The sequence below is a fragment of the Macaca nemestrina genome, chromosome 9 (genome assembly GCF_043159975.1).
Source record: "Macaca nemestrina isolate mMacNem1 chromosome 9, mMacNem.hap1, whole genome shotgun sequence".
In the NCBI taxonomy this organism is placed as follows: domain Eukaryota; kingdom Metazoa; phylum Chordata; class Mammalia; order Primates; family Cercopithecidae; genus Macaca; species Macaca nemestrina.
The window spans coordinates 29,506,288-29,525,214 of NC_092133.1; the positions used below are offsets into that span (position 1 = coordinate 29,506,288).

General features: G+C 38.8%; 1 protein-coding gene across 7 annotated transcripts in view; it reads left to right on the forward strand.

The window, feature by feature from the left end:
* Positions 1 to 18,927, forward strand: part of LOC105478311 (cilia and flagella associated protein 43) — a 107,940-nt gene that overhangs the window by 77,567 nt on the left and 11,446 nt on the right. For 6 of the 7 annotated variants that reach the window (XM_011735428.2, XM_071069167.1, XM_011735429.2 and 3 more), the window contains 7 exons: positions 6,384 to 6,503; positions 11,410 to 11,517; positions 13,067 to 13,153; positions 14,163 to 14,251; positions 16,091 to 16,304; positions 17,332 to 17,444; positions 18,721 to 18,880. In XM_011735428.2, the coding sequence (XP_011733730.2) occupies positions 6,384 to 6,503; positions 11,410 to 11,517; positions 13,067 to 13,153; positions 14,163 to 14,251; positions 16,091 to 16,304; positions 17,332 to 17,444; positions 18,721 to 18,880 (891 nt within the window). The remainder of the gene's footprint in view (positions 1 to 6,383; positions 6,504 to 11,409; positions 11,518 to 13,066; positions 13,154 to 14,162; positions 14,252 to 16,090; positions 16,305 to 17,331; positions 17,445 to 18,720; positions 18,881 to 18,927) is intronic. The other variant, XM_011735430.2, reaches the window with a different exon arrangement.

Sequence of the window (18,927 nt, forward strand, 5' to 3'; positions counted from 1 at the left end):
AATTTCACTTAGTTTTTAATGTTCTTTTAGTCTCCTTTAATCCAGAACAGTTCTACAACTTTGTGTTTGTGTTCCATGACATTGACATTTTTTAAAAATTGAAGCTGATTTTTTTGTGGAATGTCCCCCAAGTTGAATTTGATTGTTTCCTAATGATTAGATTTAGGTGCAATATTTCTGACAATCATACTAAGTAGATGATGCTGTGTCTTCGGTGCATCGTATCAGGAGGCTCCTGATTTTAGTCAGTCCCACTATTGGTAACATTAAGTATGATCACTGGACAGAAGGTTTCTCCAGATTTCTTTATTATAGAAGTTCTCTTTCTCCTTAGTGTGTAATAACTCATTTGTGGGGGATGATATTTTGAATCTGACTCTCTGTTCATTCTGTCTTTTGGCATCCATTGATGACCCTTGCCTGAATCAATTATTACTATAGTGATTGCAAGATGGTGCCTTTCTAGTTTTTATCATTTATTTTATATTTACTAGTTAGTATTCTTCTGCAAGAAGAACTTTTCCTCTGCCCTACCAGAGGCATACTCTAACTTAATGTGTTTTAATCCATGACTATCATTATTATTTCTGTTTTTCAAAGTGTTTGGAGCTTCTTCAAGTTGTTATCTGTGTCCTTTTCATGTGTCTTCATCAGTTTTTGAGCACTTTCTCCCTTTCTAACACAGCAAGATGTTCTAGGCACCTAGAATCAGCTATTTTTCTTTTTAGAGAATCCTGGATTCCTTTTACTGGGAATTGGTATTTAGAGACCAAGATCTGGGTACTAGATGTGCTCTTTGCTATAGGGGTTAGGAGTCATTCTCTCTCTCTCTCTCTCTCTCTCACACACACACACACACACACACACACACACACACACACATCCAGTTAGCTCCAATTCCAACTCAATTCCAATTCAACAGCACAGGGTTCTTTTCTCTTTCCTTCATTAAATATGTAGGTCTCCTTTTTTCAGTGAAAACTCTCGTTCCCAAAATATAAATATACTTACTGATTTGCTCAGTCCTACAATGTGTATAAAATACCTCTATCAAACATGCTGTCCCATCTACCGCCTATGTTTTTTCCGCCAAACTGTCTCTGCCTCTTCCCAGAGATTTCCAGCTGGGCTAGAGGCTGAGCCCCTTTGGTAACAACATTTAAGGGAACATGAGCACAATGCATAATGTCCTTAAAAGCGTGTTGTGATGTGCACATTTTGTAATTACCTTTTTTGTTGTTTTATAGCAACCATATGTAAAACATTCCAAATACTTCTACAGCTCTGCAATCTAATCCCTTTGTCACTTTTGGAAGGTGACTTTTCATCTTAATGCACATTGCCCTCTCTGTAGAGGAAGGACAAAGGTATGGGCCAGCCTTACTGAGAACTAAACAGACTCCAGGGAAAGACTCCCCAGTAGGAAACCACATTGTTCTCTACAAAGTACCAGCCAAACCAGAAAGGTGATTCCAGGAGGGGTTAGCCAAACAGCAGCAACAACAAAAAGGTGCAGTTCAGATTTTCAGCTTTAAGATATCTTTGGACAATGTTATTTTTACTTGTTTTATTTTTTTCATTAAAAGTGACCAAAATTAAGATGGTGAGACCTCTGAGACCAAATTTTTGTCCCATCCCTATCCGCTTCCAAGTTGCTCACAGGATGGATCATGTGCCCCTTATGTTGAGGGGATCACTTAACTGCTCTCCTGCCTCCTTGAAAGAAAGAAAGAAGATTATGTTTGTGCCACCGATTTAGCCATATAAACCCCATCTCCTTGCCCTTTTCTGGGTTTCAAGCTGCTGTCTCTAAAGCTCCATATCACTGTGCTTGGTTTCGGTTGGTCCTGGAGAAATTTTGAACAGGTTATGTACAAGACCTTTTAAATGTTATATTATTTTGGAACTTTGCTTCTTTGGGTTTGTGGCATCTGGGCCACCCTGCTTGGCTGTGAGGGCTCTCTACAGTCTGCGGGCTGGCAGTTTGCTGATCGTTTCAAGAGTCTTTCCCTACTAAATCCCCACTTTTGGTAAGTGTTTTGTGTAAGGTCTGTTAGGTTTACATCCTGAAGCTTATTGGCTTAAAATGTACTCTTTTTTGATATAGTCTCTTTGGGGCCAGTTGGGAGAAAGCGAAACCAATAGTGCAACCATTTTGATAGTGAATATTAATAGGTATCTTTTTGGAAATAAAGAACCAGTCCCTCCAAACAAACAAACAAAACAAATACTATAGCAATTTTCAGATTTCCTAGTAGCTCTTTTTTGTTTTTAGACTATATCCCACTAAGAATACACCAACATATTATGCTAAGAATTACTTTGACTAATTCTTTTTTTCCTCTTTCTGTGAGGATAACATTATCAGCTTGATATACAGTTGACTTCTTTAAGCAATGGGGAAGAGGCTGGTGTGTCTTCCAATTTTATGATTTTTCTTTTGTTTCTACACGACCCCCTAATTTCCACCTCTTCCTTCTTTCTCTTTACTCCCGAGTCTCTACAGGGTACTTCCCTCTTTCGAGTTGCCCTTTTCTCCCCAAAGCAGTACCCTGAGACCACACCTCTGCCCTTTTAAGTCCCTTCTTTTTTATTTCAAAGTAGCTGCTTTTCTGACACCTCTACAGCTACCACTCTAATGCAAACTACTGTTACCTTTCCCAGGATTTCTTACCTTAGTTCCTCTGCCCCCTGCCTCCTCCCCCAATCCCTATATCCCATCTCATTTCATCTCCTGTCATTCTTTCCCTCCAGTTCCACTGATTTCCTTACTGTTCCTCAGATACCCAGCAAACTCTTGACTCAAACACCCATAGCTCATTCTCGCTGCAGGTCCTTGACACACTGTATCCTTGGCCTGGAGTGCTCTTCCCCCATTTAGCTACATGACTCACATTCTCACGACTTTGAGATCTCTACTCAATTGTCACCTCATCTTCCTATGATGGTGGAAATCCCTGCTTCTCCTCAATCCTGCCCTGTGTCCCTTTTTCCCTGACTTATGGTTCTCCATAATACTTATCACCACCTGGCTCAGTTCATTTTTACCTGTTGACTTATTATCAGTCTTCTCTACTAGAATACAGTATGAGGGAGGAGAACTGGTCTTTGTTCAATATTATATTCCCAGTTTTTAGAACTATACTCCATCCATAATAAGCACTTAGGGAAGATTTATTGAATGAATAAATTTATTGAATGAATCTGTTGATACCTATTATGTGCCAGGCACTCTTCTGAGTACTGGGGATTCATAGATTAAAGGATAAAGCCTTTACCTTCACCAGCCTGGTCAGCGAAAATAATACCTTCTTAAATGGCAGACCATTTATTTTGTTGTCGTTGTTGTTTCAGAGCTGGGAGAAATTCTAGGTGTGATGGATTTCTGCGTGGTTCATATAAACTTCCTACTTGGTCTTTCACTTTGCATCTCATTTCTCAGCATCTGATGCAGACATTTTTAGGCAAAATTAGACTTTTCTAGGAATGTTTGAAGAAAAATGACATTCATGTTTTTTACAAATATATTCCTTGAGTGCCCACTATGGGCTTGGTACAATGGCAGGTCCTGAGGGATGTGCATGAATAAGACAGACACAGCCTCTCCTCCCCCACCCCCTTCACCATGACCATTATGTGGAGTGGAGACAGTTATATAGTAACTGTGCATTCGCAAGATAATTATTTAACTGCAATGTGATAAATTAGAAGGGCAAGTTCAGGGTGCCATCTATGATGGTGAACACAGGCACTGACTTAGATCAGCCACTGGTACCTACCAGATCCCCTTTGCAGGCTTCTGTGCCCATCCCCTCTCTGCTATGAGTGTTCCTGATAGAGGCTTACACCTGAGACCTTCTCTGGAATGTTATTGCCCTTGTATGATCAAGGGAGCCTCCTTGTCCAGAGACATCCCCAAGTTTACACCACTGCCCTCACCCAGGGCAGCCAGTGACCTGCTGACAGAGCCCAAGGGGAAGGGGGTACAAAACCCCAGCCTCCTCACCCCAAAATGAGACAGTTCAGCAGAGTCCCTTTCATTTCTACCAACCCTGGGAATCAGGCCAAGGCTGGGCCACCTGAGATGGCTTCATTGCTCAGCTCCTGCCTCTTGCCTGTCCTGCTTCCCTCAGCCACTTACAGGTGTCTCCTAAAGAGCGCCCCCTCCAGAAATCATGTGCCCTGGAATCTTGTTTCAGGCCTTGCTTCTGAGACTTAAGACAGGGCCCAAGGAACTCTTCCTTGAGAACATGGCATTTATGCTTGCATTGGAAAAGTGAGACAGACTGAAGAGGCCGAAGAGTGGGAAATGAAGCATAGGCAGACGGAAGAGCATGTGAGAAGGACCTGCAATGGGAAGAATTTGGGGCATTTGAAGAAGAAAGGCAAAGGACCATTTTACATTACAAAAACATTCTTTTGGACCAGAGACCCTCAAAAGGCCCAGAATCTCAATGTTTTTAAAGAAGGTTGGATCTAAGACATGTAGACAATCTGGCCTCAGCCAGCTGGGTCTGTGGCCATTTGCCATTGCTGATGTTTTCATCATCTAGGAACAGGTGAACTTGATAAAGGGCCACCAGGAGGACACAATCTGTGAGACTTTTCCATGCCTATGAGATAGTGATATAAACTATTATAAGCAAATGACCCTGAGATGTGTTTTTTTCATATTTGTTTGTTTTATGTTCATATCTCCTCACTGTTAGGTAACTTAATTTGGATGGTCTTTCTCCTGGCATCATATGCCTCTATTATTTTTGCTAAACCTCTTTCTCCATTATCCTCCCAGAATCAGTTACTTTCCTTATTAATCTGGCGTAGAGAGAACTTGGCTTTTTAAACTGGTGTATATTTAAACTATTTATTACCATCATAGTAATAATTAATTTGAATACGAATTATCAATGGATGCTAAGGCTGGTAGATAAAAGTGCAATGAGAAACAAGATATTTACATAGTCTGAAAGTATCTTTCCACAAACTAATAAATTACAAATGGAAAAACTAACTTTACAATAGAGAAAGTGGCAGACACTACTTAACCAAGTGATCCAAGTTAACATCGCCAATAATGAAGCAAACCAACATCATGTATCTCCTGATGAGGTAGACACAGAAGCACATAACATAACTTATGTAGTCTTCCTGCTAAAAACGTGTAACCTGGGTGTACAGTTGAGAAAACATCAGACAAACCTAAACAAAATGACATTCTACAAAATAAGTGGCCTGTCCTCAAGTGTCTGCAAATTATTCTCAAATGGTTCAGAAAAGTGTAGGAAAGAAAGAAGATAGGTGGAGGGCAGGGAGTGGGTGGGAGAGAGAGAGAGAAAGAAGAGAGAGAAAGAAAAGTGATAAAGCAAATAGGGTAGAATGTCTACAGTTGGTGACTTTGAAAAAGGTATATGGGAATTATTTGTACTATTCTTGCAACTTTTCTATAAGTTTGAAGTTATATCAAAATAAAAAGTTACAAACAAATAAAGGATAAAAATGATTTATACCAATATACCTCTTTTTTACATGTTTTTTACTTTGTATTTTTTTATTTTTAATTTTGCAGGTACAAAGTAGGTGTATATATTTGCGGGCTACATGAGATGTTTTGATACAGGCATGCAATGTGAAATAATCACAACATGGAGAATGGGTATCCATCCTCACAAGCTTTTATCCTTTGTGTTAGAAACAATCCAGTTACACTCTTTTAGTTATTTTTTAATGTTCAGTTAAGTGATTGTTGACTATAGTCACCCTGCTGTGCAATCAAAATTATACCTCATGTTTTAATGTTGTTCTCTTTAAAAATATAAATTTATAGCTTTTCACCTATGTCCTGGTGGAATTTTTTTAAAAGAGAGGGCAAGGGAACATTTTCCTTTTGATATAGAACTGTTTGGAGAGACAAAACATACAGAAAACAAGAGAGTACAAATATATAAATATACATATATGTATATTGACTTCTTGCTTCCTTAAAATAGAAATAATGCCGTGAAAATGACCAGTGCTTGAAAAAAATAAAAATTTTTAGGACTAAATCATGTGTCTGGAGATTGCTGTGCTATATAAAGAGTGAGGATTTTCTGGAAAGATTTGCTGCAATTTGCTTTCCTATCCTACTTCTGCCTGTATCATTAGCCATGATCAGTAATTTTAAGCTTTTTTTCCCAAGGTAATCTTTTCTAAGCAAAAATCTCAACACACAGTGTATTAAACAGATCCAAGTGGGACTATCTCTGGTTTAAGAGAGTACAGGGCCCAGAACACCTTGCAAGGGCTGCCCTCCATCTGCCCCGCCTTGTGGTGAAATTTAAACATCACTTCCTAGGAGCCTTTAATACTCCTAAATGTTAACTTGACTGTTGTCTTCCTTTTAGTCATTAGAAGCAGAACTGAAGAAACTTCAAAACTCTATTCAAGAAAGCACACAGGCCTTTGATGAACACTTGAAAAGACTTTTTGAAAGGAGAGTGAAGGCAGAGTTGGTTACCAACCAGGTAAATAAAAGCTTTACTTATGTGACTTTTAAGGAGCTTGCAGGGCCTTTCCATGGTTCTTAGGATGAAGATCAACATCCTTACCAGGTACGAAGATCTTGTATGCTCTGGGCCCTGGGTCCCTCTCCAGTCTCATGTTGTGCACCTTCCCCTTTACCTGCCACACTTCCTCTTTCAGCATCTTGAACACACCCAATACCCTCCCTCCTCATGCCTCTGCCAACTCTGCCAGTAATACTGTCTGCCAACACTTCTTTGCTTCCTGAACTACATTCATCCTTTGGATCCCAGCTCAAAAACCAGTTCCTCAGACTAGGTAATATCTTCCTATTATATACTGTATTTTTTCCTTTCTACCATTCATTGCTACTGAATTGTAATTTATGTGAGATTATTTTTAATGCTTTCAGGACTAGATGCTCCATGAGGGTAGAGCATCTTGTTCATCCCTGTATCTCCACCAAATAGCAAAGGGCTTTGTTCAAAGTGTATGTGGAATGAAAAAGTAATCCTCATGTCCCAAAAGATCAGGTGGAAAAAAAAAAATCTGTCTTAATTATCTCCAGCAGTAGGAATAAAAATGAAGTACACAGTAACTAAAAGCAAGAAGATCAAAGAGTGATGCCCTTAAATTCTGAGGAAAAAATTATTTCTAGCTTTGGATTTATACCCAGCCAAACTATCCATTGAGTTTAAGAAGAGAATCATGATTTACTTAAATGTAAATGTAAACCCCCAAACTGTAAAAATCCTGGGAAACAAACTAGGCAATATCATTCTGGACATAGGAACTGGCAAAGATTTCATGATGAAGATACCAAAAGCAATCACAACAAAAGCAAAAATTGACAAATAGGATCTAAGTAAACTAAAGAGTTTCTGCACAGCAAAAGAAACTATCCACAGAGTAAACAGACAGCCTACAGAATGGGAGAAAATATTTGCAAACTGTGCATCTGACAAAGGTCCAGCATCTACAAGGAACTTAAATTTACAAGAAAAAACAAACAACCCCATTAAAAAGTGGGCAAAGGACATTAACAGACACTTTTCAAAAGAAGACATACATGTGGCCAACAAACATATGAAAAAAAGCTCAACATCAGTGATCATTAGATAAATGAAAATCAAAACCACAATGAAATACCAGATACCATCTCACACTAGTCAGAATGGCTACTACTAAAAAGTAAAAAAATTACAGATACTGGTGAGGTTGTGGAGAAAAGGGAATGCTTATTATACACTGTTGGTGGGAATGTAAATTAGCTCAACCATTGTGGAAAGCAGTATGGCAATTCCTTAAAGAGCTAAAAACAGAACTACCATTCAACCCAGCAATCCCATTACTGGGTATATACCCAAAGGAATATAAATTGTTCTATTATAAAGACACATGCACCCATATGTTCACTGCAGTACTGTTCACAATAGCAAAGACATGGAATCAACCTAAGTGCCCAGCAATGATAGACTGGATTGAGAAAATGTGGTACATTATACACCATGGAATACTATGCAGCCATCAAAAAGAATGAGATCATGTCCTTTGCAGGAACATGGATACAGATGGAGGCCATAATCCTTATTAAACCAACACAGGAACAGAAAACCAAATGCCATATGCTCTCACTTGTAAGTGGGAGCTAAATGATGAGAACACACGGGCACATAGAGGGGAACAACAGACACTGGGGTGTCTGGTTTCTCGAGGGTGGAGGGTGGGAGGAGGGAGAAGATCAGAAAAAATATCTATTGGGTACTAGGCTTAGTACCTGGTAACAAAATAGTCTGTACAACAAACCCCCATGACACGAGTTTACTTAGATAACAAACATGCATATGTACCCCTGAACCTAAAATAAAAGTTAAAAAAAAGAATAATGAGGCCGGGCGCGGTGGCTCAAGCCTGTAATCCCAGCACTTTGGGAGGCCGAGACGGGCGGATCACGAGGTCAGGAGATCGAGACCATCCTGGCGAACACGGTGAAACCCCGTCTCTACTAAAAAATACAAAAAAACTAGCCGGGCGAGGTGGCGGGCGCCTGTAGTCCCAGCTACTCAGGAGGCTGAGGCAGGAGAATGGCGTAAACCCAGGAGGCGGAGCTTGCAGTGAGCTGAGATCCGGCCACTGCACTCCAGCCTGGGCGACAGAGCCAGACTCCATCTTAAAAAAAAAAAAAAAAAGAATAATGATATTTTGAGAAATGCCAGGTCTCCCAAATTTGCATGCACTCGTTTGATGAGAGGTTTTGAGAGGTGTCTGACCAAAGCAGGGGGCTTAATGAGAAAAGATAGTGCAACACTGGAGAGATGGGAAGGGAATCTTCAGGAGGATGACTATATCCCCAGGATCCCAACAGGAATGGTACACTGAAAGGGTTACATTTAAATTCCCTCAGCGAGGGGACTTTGTACAAAGGTATGAGCGGAGTTAAGGGAAACAGCAAAGAGTGGCAAACATGTTGTAATTAGAAACAATGGGAGGTCAGTACCATCTCTAGAGCTAAAGAGGCAGGGGAAAAGAGCTGTTCCCAGAACCCAGCAAGACCTGTAGCCTTGGGAAAGGGGCTGCTCTCAGGAGTTGTGGCCACAGATAGAAAAATGTAATCACTGGCCTGGCAGGGAGGGGATGTATGGATATACTGGGGGTGAGGGGGAAGATTGGGAATGAATGCTCCAGCCTAACAGCAGCATTAGTCATAGCCAAAAGGTGGAAACAATCTAAATATCCAACAGCTGAGCGCAAATGAGTAAAATATGGTGTATCCATACAAGGGAGTATTATCCCACAATAAAAAGGAATGTGCTGATATATGGTACAACATGGACGAATCTTGAAAACATGCTAAGTCAAAGAAGCCAGACAACAAAGGCCACATATTGTATGATTCCATTTATGTGGAATCATATAGTTTCTAGAACAGGCAAATTTATAAAGACAGAAATTAGAAAGTTGTTGCTTTTGTGGGGAGGTGGAGGCCTCTAGGAGGTGACAGAGGGGCAGATGGGAAATGGCTGCTAAAGGATTTTCAGGGAATGATGAAATGTTCTAAAATTGATTATATTACACAACACTGCAAATATACTAAAATACACTGAATTGTACACTGTAAATGGTGAATTGTATGGTATGTAAATTACATCTCAACAAAGTTATTGTTTTTTTAAAGGTATGCTGAGATCCTCTCGCCATGTAAGATAATGAGGAAACTATCAGACTACTCAGTAATATCAAAATAATTCAGGAGCTAACTTAAAACATTTCACTTAAATTAGACAATTTAAGATTCAAAGACGATAATAGTTGCAATTAATTAAACCCATCATATTTGTTTAAATTTATGAATTTGTGATATTTTAAAAAGAGAAGTGCCAATCAGTCACTTTCAGAGGATGACAGCAAATTCATTATCTAAAAACTGATAAAGGGAAAGTATCAAGTATTTAGCCTGTCTTTCCCATATGAACTGAAGTGTACCACTGGGAAACCAAATAGTAGATGATGAGAAGCATCTCTTTATAAAACTATTTCCATTAATAAGTGAAAAGGGAAACTAAATCCAGATTTTCATCATTTTGCATCTCTCAACGGATTAATGGACCCGAGCATTGACTACCTGCAGCTGCTGACATCACAGAAAGACAGACAATCAGATGATACATGTCTCCTGATCAAAGAACACAATACCACCTATAGTCTTGTTAAAAGGATCAAGTTTAGATTTGATCAGGCCTCTGGACCCAGCTGCCATTTTTCAAGAAATAAAAAGAATAAAGCCTTGATAAACTACACCATGAATATACAGGCATTAAAACCAGACTATGCAATGCTACAGAGACTGCTGATAACTACAAATGTGAGGAAAAGAAATGAAAGGGAACATGAAGATTATCAAAGATTTATTTTATTTTTAACCTTTATTTTAAGTTCAGGGGTACATGTGTAGGTTTGTTATATAGGTAAACTCAAGTCACAGGAGTTTGTTGTACAAATTATTTCATCATCCAGGTAGTAAGAGATTTAAAAGACACGAAAAAAAATTATGAATAAGTTATACTGTAGTGGCTAAGTTTCTGTCTTAGTCTGTTTTGTGTTGCTATAAATAATACCTGAGGCTGCATAATTTATAAAGAAAAGAGGTTTATCTGACTCATAATTCTGCTGGCTAGAAGGTTCAAGATTGGGCATCTGATGTGGGCCTCAGGCAGCTTCCATTTATGGCAGGTGAAGGGGAGCTGGCGTGTGCAGAAATCACATGGTCAGAGAGAAAGCAAGAGAGGGTGCAGGGGGGTGCCAGGCTCTCTTTAACAATCAGCACTCAGGGGAACTAACAGAGTATAAACTCACTCACCCCTGAGGGAGGGAATTGATCTATTCATGAGGGACCCATCCCCATGACCCAAACACCTCCCATTAGGCCCCACCTACAGCACCAGGGATCACGTTTCAACATGCAGTTTGGATGGGGCAAATATCCAAACTACAGCATTATACACCCCTGGGTAATAAAACTACAAAGAAACACAATGTATGATAAAAGTCAAAACAGTGTTTAGTACTGGGGTTGAGATTTTGATGAGGACTCCTGGAAGAAGCAACTGCAGTCGTAAGGTTCTGTTTCTTGCGATAAGTGGTGCTAACAAGGGTGTTTGCCTTATATTATAATAATCCCTTAAATTATATGTTCATATTATGTATTTTTTGTATATGTGATTACCTTACAATGAAATTATGAAAAAGGCAAAATAACTAAAATTATTTCAATAAGCTGTATTCCCTTTTTCTTTGAAATATTTCTCTTATCTGTATGTCATAAACTTGCTTGATTAGTGCCAAGTCTATAGAAAATATTGTCTCAGGTAGAAGTATTTCCACCAACCTTTTTCTTAAATATTTCTACAGGAGGAATTGAAAATAAGTAACCTTGCATTTTCTTTACTGTTGGATGAAGAATTAAGCTCCAGAGAAAAATTCCTGAACAACTACCTTACAAGGAAACAGCTCGAGAAAGTAAGAATATGTCTGAAATCTGAATACAAGCATTTTCTGATAGACATGCCCCTCATTTAGCAAGAGCTCACGTGTCTAGACCCTTCCTTCCTTCCACCATTCCTATGTAACCATGTGCATCCCTTGACTCCCTGTCTGCAACTTTGCTCCAGGGCCAGGTGAAAGTAACCATTCCAATCTGTTGATAAAGTTATTTGATTCTGCATCGGCAATCATGTAGCCAAAAGAACTGTGTAGCTTTCATATGACATGGTTTATAAAATGAGGCCATATAGCTTCATGGTTGAAAGCACTGGCTGTGGGACCTTGGACAAGGCATATAACCTTTTAAGCTGCTTACAAGCTCTTATTTAGGGAATGTTTTTCTCTCTGGGCCATTTGACACGCTAAGATTTACTAAGATGTAAGCAATGGGCTCGCGTATGGAATGAAAAACTGTTGTATTATGAAAAACTCTAAATATGAGCATGGATAGATATGGCTCAAAAAGACAATGAATACCAAATGTTTATCACATAATAAGTTTCAACAAATGTCAGCTTTTATTAGTAGTATTAGTAAAGAGCATTTATGAATGTGTGACTTATAAATGACATGAACTCAACTTTTTTTCTAAGAGCCTATTAAACAGTATATGCAAAGCACGTTCTAAATACAACTTTACATATAGTGACCCTGCAGCATACTGGATTTCTTTCACAGATGAGGATACCATCTCAGAGAGCGTGGGTAACATGCCTAAGTCAGCCACTGGTGTGTAAGAGAGCAGTAGCTGGAACTGTGGGAATAAATGAAGACCATCCAAATGCAAATGAGCAGACACTGTTTATTCAGAGCTTGGCACAGCAAGGGACTCGTCCACCGTCAGTTGCTTTTGGCAGACTCAAAGTCAGGAAAGGAGTAGGAAAGCTTTATAGTGCAAAGAAGGGAGGGCTTCAGGTGCAACATGATTGGAAGTTGTTGGCATGAGGAAGCTAGAGGCAAACCAATTAGAAGCGGGACAACTCATTTGACTGGTTTAGGGAACATATTTGTCTTTCTCTGGATGGTCCTAGGTTGGAAATGGGGACAAAATTATAGAAGCTGGTGGTTATGATCAAGCCCTGAAAGTCTGAGGCCAATCCTTATGAAGGCTGTGGTTATTTCGTTTCCCAGCTGATGATTGTAGAGGTTGTACGTCAGAGTTCTGTTGTTGCATATGGACTGGCCCTTGTTTGCATGTATATCCAGTCTCTCAGAACCCACGTCCATGTGATTTCGAAGCCTATGCACCTTCATCCTCCACGCTGACCTACCAAGACTGCAGTGTGCTCCACAGACACTCACACACTCATACACAGAGTTGGCTGTACTTAGAAACAGGTGATTGGGTGTTCTTTCAAAGTCCCCAATTGGTTTATTTTCTTCTATAAATCTTATCTATAATGAATACTTCACAGGCATATTTCTCTTGTACTGGGAAATTCCTTGCTCTTTTTAGTATCCCCAAGATTTTTGTTTATGCTGCAAAGTCTCCAGTTACAATCCACTATTCCTGATGCTGTTATAGAGCCAGACTTCAGAAGCTGTTCGGAAATCAAGAGAAGACCTGGATGTGTACAAGGAGCACTATGACAACTTACTGGCAGAAGATAAAGTGAGAGTCATTGTCTTACCCACTCGACAGTGCAGTCGAGTTGTTGCTGCCTGGATTGGAGGAAGGTTAAAGGGGATATAATATAATTTTCTCACAGATTTTTCTCCCACTTTATTCTCAGCTATGGGTGAACTTCATTCTATGGCATTGTATATTTTTGAAAATCCATGTGTAAAATGAATTTTTTTTTTTTTTTTTTTTTTTTTTTTTTGAGACAGAGTCTTGCTCTGTCGCCCAGGCTGGAGTGCAGTGGCCGGATCTCAGCTCACTGCAAGCTCCGCCTCCTGGGTTTACGCCATTCTCCTGCCTTAGCCTCCCGAGTAGCTAGGACTACAGGTGCCCACCACCGCGCCTGGTTAATTTTTTGTATTTTTTAGTAGAGACAGGGTTTCACAGTGTTAGCCAGGATAGTCTCGATCTCCTGACCTCGTGATCCGCCCGTCTCAGCCTCCCAAAGTGCTGGGATTACAGGCTTGAGCCACCGCGCCCGGCCAAAATGAATTTTTATAAGCTTCTCTGGTCTAAGCTTTCTCTTATACAAAATACAGGGCAATCATCTAGCCTTTAAGGCTTTTCAAACTTTAGGTTGCGGACCCCATTACTTGGCCATGAAATCGATTTAGTAGGTTATGACCAGCAGTTTTATAATGGAAAAGAATAGGATAGACTAGCATAAAGAAGACAGATGGAACAGAATGGAATAGAAAAGAAAAAAAATAGAGTAACATGCATGTTTTTTGGGTAAATATCTTTTGGGACACTTCTTTGGGAAACTTCTGGATGATTTCTAAGACCTGTTATATGAAATAATATTTTTAATACACTTAGATGCTTCTTATCAAAACAAATCTTCGCACAGAGAATGGTTAATGTCTAACAACTTTATAAATCAAGGTTTCATGGATTTTTAAAACCAAAGTGCTACCACCTGTATTTTGAAGAGTATTGTCAGCAAATAAAAGGTTTCCAGACCAAGTTGCAATCCTCAGAATGACATGTTTGTCCTTAGGTTATGGATCGCAGCTTTAAAAAGGAATTTTCTGAAATTCCCGGTCATCAAGTGGATATACTGTACAAACTTTTTAAACGCCGACCAAGGTTTGTTTCTCCTTCACTATTGTGTTTCTGAGAAAAAAAGTTTGCAAATAAAGAGGAGTGTTACTAGATTTCAGCTTTTTTCTCCCAATTAAATGGAATTATTCAGTATAATATCTTTTAGGTGGAGATGTTTAAGGGTTTTGATCATAATTCAGTATTTTTTGAGATTAAGTCTATATCTTAAGGTAGAGAATAATGATTTATTTTCATTATTTAAAAACAGTTAAGGATCTGTGTAAGCATGGTGCTATTGTAGGTTCTGCTTTATACATTAAGGAAGTTCCTCTTACATCATAGTTGGCACACAGATTTAAAAACAGTTTTTTTCTAAAGTGCATTCAAACAAACACAAGTTCCCTGATGTATAAATTGGAACTACTTGTAATAGGCTTCCAGGACTAAGTAAGTTTCGGGAAGATACTGGGTTAAAAAATGGAAGTTAAGCAGCTTTTCTTTTACTGCAGAATTTATTGTTGGCCTTTGGATCTCCAAGTATAAGGTACAGAGTAAGCAGTGTTTTCCAAACTTATTTGACCACAAATTGCTTTTCCTCAGAGTATCTCATGTGCTTGTGCTCAAAGTTTGAAACATGCCAGTATAAATGGTTGAAAATAGCCATTTGAAAAGAGTTCTAAGAAAGTATCACTGACTTCCACCATTATAAATGCAGATTTTCATAGTTTTCAATCAAATGTAATCTAGAAATCATGGAGTTTGTCACAAAGATATAGTCAGCTAATTTGTGTTTGAGATACAGACTCAGGCAGGTTACAGGCAACCTAGGAAATTTAACCTAGAACATGCCTATTGTTTTGGTTTTCTTTTTTTTTTTCGAGATGGAGTCTCTGTCTGTCGCCCAGGCTGGAGTGCAGTGGCACGATCTCGGCTCACTGCAACCTCCGCCTTCCGGGTTCAAGCGTTTCTCCTGCCTCAGCCTGCTGAGTAGCTGGGATTACAGGCATGCGCCACCACGCCCAGCTAGTTTTTGTGTTTTTAGTAGAGACGGGGTTTCACCATGTTGACCAGGATGATCTCGATCTCCTGACCTCGTGATCCACCTGTCTCGGCCTCCCAAAGTGTTGGGATTATAGGTGTGAGCCACCTCGCCCGGCGGTTTTCCTATTTTTAAAAGAGTGAGCGATAATTAGCCCAATTATATACCTTCTCCTTGTGGAAAAAGAAGTGAGACCTCCTGCAGCAGTGGGAAAGCACAAGCTTTCATGTCATACAGAATCAACTCTAAATCCTAACTCCATCACCTGTCAGACCGATAGCCTTGGGCCATGAGCTTCTCTTCAAGGCTGACTTTCCTCATCTAGAGAATGGGGATGATAATATAGTTTGAACCTCAGTGTATCGTAAAGCATCTTGATAGTGAGTGCCTTGCCCAAATCTTTGTACCCTTTTTCCCTTTCCAGCTGAAACAAAGGGAAATGAAACTAATCTATTAATGTAGATAGAAACAGAGTTAGCCAGGTGGTGGCTCACCACTGTATTCCCAACACTTTGGGAGGCTGAGGTGAAATGATGGGTTGATTTATTTGCCTGCTTACAGTATACAGAAAGGAAATATCTCCTAGCACAGGTACAGCTGTCTGTCAGTGCTGACAGTAGTTGGAGACATCTGTAGTCTAGCCAAGGTCACGTCTGAGAACCTGGAGAGTATGGAAGCAGGGCAAAGTGGATCCCTTTATCTGTGGAATAACCCACCTACCAGCCCTCACATGCCAAAGGGAAGAGTCATACAATGTGTTATGCCTGTGCTAAGGGCCTAATTGTTTCACATTGCTGTTTTTGTGAGAATGTGAAATGTTGATGGGCTTTTCTTGGTAATACCAGGATTTCCAAACAGAAAACGCACTCAGAAACAACCAGTGCTGTCCCTTTTGGAGAACTACCAGGATCTGGCAAGTTGAGTAAGGATGCCTTTGCCCAGTTAATGAAAGCCATGGATGAGTTGGACAATATTAGTAACATGCCAGAAGGCTTGAACCCTTTGGTCTGGAATCACTTCTGCATGACAAGACGAGCAAAAGTGGAAAATGAACAGAAAGTATATACTATTTTAATTTAATTTTTAGTGTACTAATATCAAATACATAGTTTACATTGGTCAGTGTAACCAAAAAAGCTAATTATTTAGGTTTCCCTGCTAGGGTAGTATTTGGTCATAGTAATAAGATAATGAAATACGATATTAACCCTGGTGCTATTGAAGGCTAAGTGTAGGCCTGTTGCTTTTAGACTGGTGCCATTCAAAATAGTGTCCATTAACCACAGGGTTACTATGCACTTGAAATAAATATTGCCAGTCCTAATTGAGATGTGCTGTAACATGTGCTGTAACATACACAGATTTAGAAGGCTTAATATGAACAAAAAAAATGTCTCATTAATATTTTTATATTGATTGTAGGTTGAAGTGATAATATTCTGGACACAATGAATTAAAATACATTAGTAAAATTAAGTTCATCTCTTTGATTTCACTTTTTATAATGTGGTTACTACAGAATTTAAAATTGCATATGTGACTTACATTTATGGCTCACATTATATTTTTCTTGGACAGCACTGTTGTAGGTTATCTCATTTTGCATAGATTAGAATTATATTTGGCTCAGCAGAGCCAACTTTATAGTTTTGCTAGAATGTAGCAATGAGTAAAAATTTAAGAGTGTGTTTATTTGGGAAGAGAATCCTTCCTTTTGTTGCTTCTTGACCACTCCCCCAAATTCCCTAAATTTAGTGCCCACATGCATCAGGCTGGCATATTTTTGTTAAAGTACCTGTTTCTATAGTTTCATTTAAAGTTATGAGAACAAATTTTAAAAATAAGATATAAAAGAATTTATAGTTGCTTGCATACTTGATTTTCACAAAGAAGCAAATTTGATACTTTTCAAATTGTTCAAATTGTTACATGCCATGTAAGTTTTAGACATTTAAATTTAAATGTTTATTACTTTCTTTGAAAGATAGACCTGTTAAGGTTTTTAAGTTTAAAAAGTTAAAAGATGTATGTTGTCTAAAATTGAAGCTCCATATGTTCTGACATGTTTCTGGCTCGGTTTCTTTAGGTAAAGCAGAAAGCAGCTGACTTATTGGAAATGGCAACTTTCCTCCGGAAAAGAGTTGAGGAGGAAGAGAAGGTGCAACAGGAGATTGAGAGAGTGTTCCATGAACTCATCCTGTAATTTGAAGTTTTCTTTCATGTTCACCTATTCAAAGTCTAATTAGGGCTAAGTCAGGTTGTGTTATCACCCGGGAGAAGGCCTACTGACTGCTTTACAGCTATCTCCCTTCCAGCACTGTGCTTTAAAATTTGCATTTTAAAAAGCGTGCTTTGTTACATAAGACCTTGATTCAGGATGGAACTTTCCCACGTTTTGTTGCTCTTCTTACAAATAAGCAAGTTTCAGAAAAATCTTAGTATTGTTTTAAGTCAGCCCCTTCCACATAAAAACACAAAGAACCTGTTTCTTCCAGTCAGTACTTTGGGGCTCGAGGCATATAAGCTAACCGTGTGGAAAATTAATCAGACATCTAAGAACTTTCCATGTAGACACACAGCCAACTGATATATTTTTCTCTAGGGGAACTTGTTGTTGACTAAGTGATTAAGATATTTAAGTCCTTGCTTCATTTTTTGGCTATATTTATAGCCTCATCGATAAATACTTCTCTGATGTTCCCAAATTCATTGTTACACATCATTTTTAGATCTAGGCTATAGTGAGGAATATGAATTGCCCAGAAATAGATTTGTTAAGTAACTTACATATTAAATATTCTTAATATAGTATCAGAAATCAATAAATAAGTTCAGAATTTTAATAGAGTTATTTATTTATTTATTTATTTATTTATTTATTTATTTTGAAATGGAGCTTCACTCTGTCACACAAGCTGGAGTGTAGTGGCACGATCTTGGCTCACTGCAAGCTCCACCTCCCAGGTTCAAGAGATTCTCATGCCTCAGCCTCCCAAGTAGCTGGGATTACAGGCGCCTGTCACCACTAATTTTTGTATTTTTAGTAGAGATAGGGTTTCGCCATTTTGGCCAGGCTAGTCTCGAACTCCTGACCTCAGATGATCTACCCACCTTGGCATCCCAAAATGCTGGGATTGCAGGCATGAGCCACTGCACCCGGCCAGATTTGTTATTTAAAAGTGTCTCTATTTTCTTCATTTTTACTTTACTTTTATTACAGTCAAAATTATACAATCTTTTCTTAATCCTAAAGTAAAAATCTATAAATGTATTTCTGTCCATACCATTCTTTGAGCAACCCAGGTGTAATTCTGCATCAATAGGAAGAGGTTTCAGAGACACCTCTAGGAAAGCTCATCATCAGGAAAATATTCTCCACACTAATCTCCAGCATGTTTGATTTTTATATTCTCAGATAATAGGTGAAATTTGAAATATATTACAACTACTTGCTTTGAAGTGCTTTTCAATTTAGATTACAGGAAGAGAAAGTGAGATTCCAGTTGAATTTGACAATCCAAATTCTTCTTAAACAAGGACAAGTAGAACTAGAAAATTTCCAGCTAGTGCTGGAGTATTCTGATGCAATTCTCATCAACAGGAACATAATTGAAGACTTGAATTCTGTGATTCGGGTAATTATACTTTTTATTTTTATTTTTATTCAAGGTCTTGCTTTATT